The 6,220-nt window shown below is 47.1% G+C and overlaps 1 protein-coding gene across 1 annotated transcript; it reads right to left on the reverse strand.

Annotated features, from left to right (window-relative positions):
• Positions 1-288: 288 nt before the first annotated feature.
• Positions 289-1,656, reverse strand: ABHD16B (abhydrolase domain containing 16B). Its single transcript, XM_015407965.1, has one exon. It carries the CDS (start codon positions 1,654-1,656, stop codon positions 289-291), a length of 1,368 nt encoding a protein of 455 aa, XP_015263451.1.
• Positions 1,657-6,220: the final 4,564 nt, after the last annotated feature.

Raw genomic sequence — 6,220 nt, forward strand, 5'->3', positions numbered from 1 at the left:
CTCCTTTGCATGTTAGGCCACACACCCCTAATGTAGCCAATCCGAATGAGTTTCTGCTGTTGGGTGTGGCCTATTATGCTAATGAGTTCCTGCTGGGCATGGCCAACTGGGGAGCCAGCCGGAACTCCGTTCCTGCCCAAAAATAGCCCTGTAAATCGGTGTTCTCCCCCTCCCCTAAAAGGCATGTATCATTACTGGAAAAACACAACAGGGCCTCACTGATTCAGAATTCTTTCTCACTTTTTCATTGCCTCTCTCTCTCTTGTATTCCCACCTTCTCTGTTCCAGCTATAACTTCCAGGGCATCTGGAAATCGTTGGGTTTAAGTAGGGACCAGTGTGAGGCCTCAATGTTTTTCATATGCTTCTGTGCTAAAAAGAGGGCTATCTGCTGCTTGTCTCTGGAGGCCATAAACTTCCCGACCCTCCAAGGGAAACGGATTTCGAGTCCTTGGCCCGACTTGTAGCTCTGGAGCTCCCCGAGACACCACTCCTCGTCGACCTTATAACGGCGGCAGATCGCCGCTTCCTGGCTGGGGTTGGCGGCTCTGAGCCAGTCGTGGACCGCGGCCCGCCCTTCGTGCGTCATGACGTCCGGGTAGCGATGCTCCAGCAGTTGGAGCAGGAGTTCGTTAGCCCTGTTGTAGCGGACATTGGTGACCTGGTCCTCGAGATCCGGACAGGTGGTGATGACCTCGTCCTTGGTCCTCCGGATCAACAAGACCGGCCCAGAGTACTTACACAGCTGTTCGCCCACGTTGAGGTTGAAGTGGTCCTTCACCGTCCGCACTACCAGCTTCTTCCAGCTCTTGGGCATGACGTTCAGGGCTAAGGGAAGCAGGTCGTCAAAGGTGGCGTCCAAGACCAAGGACCCGAGCGACGGGTAGGTCATCGCAGCCCAGGTGGCTGAGTAGCCCCCCAAGGACCAACCGTAGACAATGATGTCTTGCAGCTTGAAGCCCAGGCAGCGGGTTGCATACTGGATCACCACGTCCACCGCGTTGGCGTCGTTCTGCGGGTAGGGCTGGCCGGTGCTCCCCCCGAAACCGGGGTGGTTCCACCCCAGCACGGAATATCCGGTCTGCAAGGGGGTGGAAAGGCAACCCCATTCGTAGAAGCTGACGTTCCCCTCGCAACACACGACGAGCTGCTTCCCTCGATGTTCCGCCGCGTCCGCCGCCGCCCTCCTGTCCACAAACATGGTGTCGATCTTATTCCCATCCCGAGCCATCAGCTTGGCACGTTTCCCGTGGTATTCCTCCTGGAGGCGAGCTTGACCCTTTGCCAGGATTGGCAGCAAGGCTTGGTTCAGGAGGAACATGGAGCCCGGGTAGAGCAGCCAGCGACCTAAGGAGTGGGCCATGACGTAGCTGGCCAGTTGGCCGGGCAGCTGTTTGGCGCCACTGAGAAAGCGCCAGCCGGTAACCCGGTCTCCGCCTGGCCCGACGAACGCCGATACCGGCGGGAACAGTTGCGACGCCGCTTTGACGAGGATCTGGCGTCCTCGGCCTCTGATACAGCCTCGGGCATTGCCACCATTGTACGGCTCGTCCCACTGGAATTCGATGGGCCAGGTCCTGGATTCGAAATTATAACTGGCCTTGAAATAGATTTTAAAGACGTGGGCCAGAGCCTTGGGGAAACACAGGACACACATGGAGAGAGGTGGTGGTTGTCTTCCATGAGAGGTGCCAATGAAGTTTTGTCTTGTTTTTCAGAGAGAAAGAAACAGGAGCAAGGAAAGTAACCCCGTGGCAGAGGTTTACGATCAATGCAGGAGCAATAGCCCTTTCTGGTGTGCCTTTTACTTCATAGGCGCATGATGTTACCCGTGGAACCTGCTGGTTCTTTGGCCACCGTGAAGTGACACCGATTCAGCTGGGGTGCCTGTCAGGAGACAACCCCAGGGCTGGCAACTGGGAAGGGGTAACAATCAGTGAAGTCACCGTCCTTTGTGAGGGCAACTGGTAAGCGTGCAGTTTGGGTGGTGGCCACTAGAGGCACCCGAGGCGTTTTCTAGGGGGCATTGACAGGATCAGATTTTATGACTGATGGTTTTAATTTACAATTGTAACCAGTGTTCCCTCTAAGCTGAGTTAGTGTGAGCTAGCTCACAGTTTTTAAACCTCCAGCTCACATATTTTTGCCTCAGCTCAGGAAGGAGGGCTCCAGAGCAGACTAATTTACGCAGTAGCCAAATCGCTCGCTCACAACTTGAATGCCAGGAGCTCACAGAGGAGAATTTTTGCTCACAAGACTCCGCAGCTTAGAGGGAACATTGATTGTAATCCACCTTGAACCACAGGGAAGAAGAAGAAGAAGGAGAGAATGGATCTATATCCCGCCCTTCACTACCCAAAGGAGTTTCAGAACGGCTTACAAACTCCTTCCCCTCCCCACAACAGACATCCTGTGAGATAGGCGGGGCTGAGAGAGCTCTTTGGAGGACTGCCCGTGGGACAACAGCTGTGAGAGAACTTGTGACTGGCCCAAGGTCACACCAGCAGCTGCATGAGGAGGAGCTCCTAACCACTACACCAAGCTGGATCACCAAACTGGGGAAAGGCAGGGTATCAATATTTTAATTAATAAAATATTGAGTGTGGGTACTGACTCCTTTTCTAAATTCGAGCTTTAGATCAGCATACCTTCCTTAAGAGTTAAATATAATAAACAAGGACATCTCACAGAACCCATTACCACCTCGAAGGGGGTTAGACAGGAATGTCTCCTTGCCCCTCTACTCTTCATTCTCTATAGAAATGATGTGGTAAAGCTGTTTAACGTAAGTAGACATCCTCCTCCTAAATTGGCTCATAAACATATTTCAGCGCTGCTCTATCCGGACGATGCCGTTCTTCTTTCAAGAACTCCAGTGGGGCTAAAAAGAGCCCTCTGTAGCTTTTGCTACATATTGTAATGAACAGCAGCTTGTAATTAATTACGAGAAAACCAAGGTAATGTCCTTTAATAAGTCCCATAAATTGAGACGCTGGTTAATGAATGGAAAATGTCTGTCACAAGTCTCTTCCTTTAGATATCTGGGGAAGAAGAAGAAGAAGAGATTGTATTTATCCCCCGCCCTTCACTACCCAAAGGTGTCTCAGAGCGGCTTACAAACTCCTTTCCCTTCCCCTCCCCACAACAGACACCCTGTGAGGTGGGTGGGGCTGAGAGAGCTCTGACAGAAACGGCTCTTTTTCAAGAACAGCTCTTATCAGAACTACGGCTTGCCCAAGGTCATCCAGCAAGTGCAAGTGGAGGAGTGGGGAATCAAACCCGGTTCTCCCAGACTAGAGTCCGCGCACTTAACCACTACACCAAACTGGTGGGAAGGTGGTACAAGCCTCTGGCACTAGGACGGCTCCTAGTAATTATGTGGCGGACCAAGGAGAAAAGACAGCTCTAAGCATAATAAAGTTCTAAGGGGGGGAACTTTGTTCCAGCTGCCCTTAAACTTTTCAAATGTAAGATTATACCACAATTATTATATGGAACCTTTTTAGGCCCGTCTGAGTCTCGCTTTTTGCCATGAGAACGGGTTCAATCTAAATTTCTAAAGGCAGTATTACGGGTCCCAAACTCTGTCTCAAACGCCATGATTCGATTAGAAACAGGAATGGTGAAAATAACTGCCAGAATAATTATCTCTTCATTATACCGTTTGGTTTAAGATAAATAAAAACTCTTGTTGGTCTTGCTTCGTTAATTTTGTTGGATGATTTTCTAAGTTGTGTTCGGGAGAGATAAGCTATGTTCGGGAGAGACTTCTATGTGTATGCAAGAAAAGGCTAAAAGCAAAGAGACTAAAAAATGGAATTAAAAAAAGACAGTCAACAAGAGGTGTTTGAAGAGGGAGGTATTAAGAAGGAAAATGTTGCGACCCTTTGTTAATGAGAAGAAAAATTGGAGAAGAAAGAGGCAGGTGAGATTTGTTTGGAAGGTAAAAAAGGAAAAAACGAGATGGAGATACGAACTGCGGAAAGCCCGCGAGAAGAAATTAAAAGGGACATGCCACCTTTACAAGGGAAGGAATCATCTGGATAAGGTGCTACACAAGAAGAAGCTTCAGAGCTTTAAAAGACGGTCTAAAATATATGAAAAGCCTATTTTGCATATGCTTTTTGGTTTCTGTTGGAAATGAATTGATTTGGTATGATTAAGGGGCAAAGTCGAATGAATTAATATGACTAGAGGGGTCATTGAAGTATGAATTGAAATTTTTGAGTATATTAAGGTATGAATTTGAGATTTATAAATGTGGGGTAAAGATTCATGAGTTAGTAAGGTTATGCTAGTTTTTTATTGTTAAATGGAATGAATTGTTATGATAGATAGGTAAAATGGAATGAAGAGATATAAGGTATGAGTGACGGTCTTAAAAATGTGTGGTAAGTTAATATGAATGGATTGCAATATTTAGGCGGTATTTGTTTCTTTTGTTTTTTCTCTGGGAAAGTGCTAAAATTAATATGATTAAATTAAAAGTATAAATTATAGTTCCAAAAGTATGTATAAGCTGTTGGAAATGAGTTGAACTGGTATGATTAGGAGGCAAAATGGAATGAATTGATATGATTAGAGGGTCACTAAAGTATGAATTTAAAAACTTTTTTATTGGGTGTATCAAGGTATGAATTAGAGACATATAAAAGTGGGTTAAAGTTTTATGAGTTATTAAGGGTATGTTCGTTTCTGGTTGTTGAATGGAATGAATTGATATGATATATGGGTATAATGGAATGAAGAGGTATAAGGTATGAGTGATAGTCTTGAATATGTGTGGCAATCAGTATGAATGGATTGTAACATTTAAGTTGTATTAGGGTGTCTGTTTCTTCTTTTGTTTTTGCCCTTGGAGAGTGATAAAATTAATATGATTAAATTTAAGGTATAAATTATAGTTCCAAAAGTATGTTCAAGAAAGGGCTTTTCTCTGCGTGTATTTTTAGGCATGAGACCATGGAAACAGGATGGTTGTCTGCTATTAAAGTGTGAAATGACTGTAAACGAAGAAATGGAAAGTTGCAGTAATCTGTTAAGTGAAAAATAGTTAAAAGACGATCCTGGTTAGAGCAGCTGGGGGGTAAACAAGGAAAATAAGGAAATAATAAAAAAGGAGTAAAAATACGTATATAAATAAAAAATAATAAAATGAAAGTGTTAAAGTAAGATAAAAAGTCTTAAATTGTAGATATACAGTAGTATATATTCTTTAGTACTGTCGGTTGAGAGAGTAAGGTTGATAAGGAGGGGCGGTCGGTTTGATATTTATAGATAACTAGCAGTAAAGCCTGTTGTGAAAGCAATACAACGGGGCGGGATCTAGAAAGAGGCTCTGGGGCAGTGCTCTGGCTTTGGGCAAACAGTGTCAATTTGCTGTGGTGACCTCAGCAGGATATAATGACAGAGTCCACTGTTTTCTCCAGAGGAACTGATCTCTGCTACCTGAAGAGCAGTTGTAATTGTGAGTGATCTGTAGCCCTCACCTGGAGATTGGCAGCAATTGTTACCCAGGACAAAGTGGCTGGTTTGGAGGGTGTAGTCTATGGCATTCTACCTGTCTGAGGTCCCACCCCTCTGCAAACCCCACCCTCTCCAGGCTCCACCCCTCAAATCCCCAGGAATTTGTCAGCATGTAGTTGGCAACCCCATCTCCTTCCCAGCTAGCCACCAACCTACCATTATCTGCCCCTTTGACTTCAGCTGACTTCTGCCCTCCCTTCTGCAGAGCAGTTGTAATACTGAGTGCTCTCCAGCCCTCACCTGGAGATTGGCAACAATGGTTCCCTATGTGAGACTGACTGGTTTGGAGGGTGGAGTCTATGGCAGTGTACCTGTCTGAGGTCCCACCCCTCCTCAAACCTCACCCTCTTCAGGCTCCATCCCTCAAATCTCCAGGAATTTCCCATCTGGAGTTGGCAACCCTATCAGGACTGGCCCCAATGTGTTTTCTCCCAAAGGCCAAAGTAGGTGACAGGACCAAGCTTAGTTGCCTACCAACAGGCACTGAGGGGAATGTAGGGTTGCCAGCTCTAAGGAGGGAAATACCTGGAGGTTTGGGGGGTGGATTCTGTAGAGGGCCGGGCGACGGAGGCATCGGCCTTCTGTCGCCCGCCTTGCCCCCCCAATCTCGGCCCGGGCACCCGCGGCTCCCACCAGCGGCCGCCCGACTCCAGACTCCCCCGCGGCCACTCCAGCCAGGCGACGGAGGCATCGGC

This window comes from Gekko japonicus, unplaced genomic scaffold (assembly GCF_001447785.1).
Source record: "Gekko japonicus isolate JY-2015 unplaced genomic scaffold, Gekko_japonicus_V1.1 scaffold8384, whole genome shotgun sequence".
In the NCBI taxonomy this organism is placed as follows: Eukaryota; Metazoa; Chordata; class Lepidosauria; order Squamata; family Gekkonidae; genus Gekko; species Gekko japonicus.

Coding starts and splice junctions, on each gene's coding strand:
- ABHD16B (XM_015407965.1), bottom strand. CDS start 1,656: ATGTGTGTCCTGTGTTTCCCCAAGGCTCTGGCCCACGTCTTTAAAATC.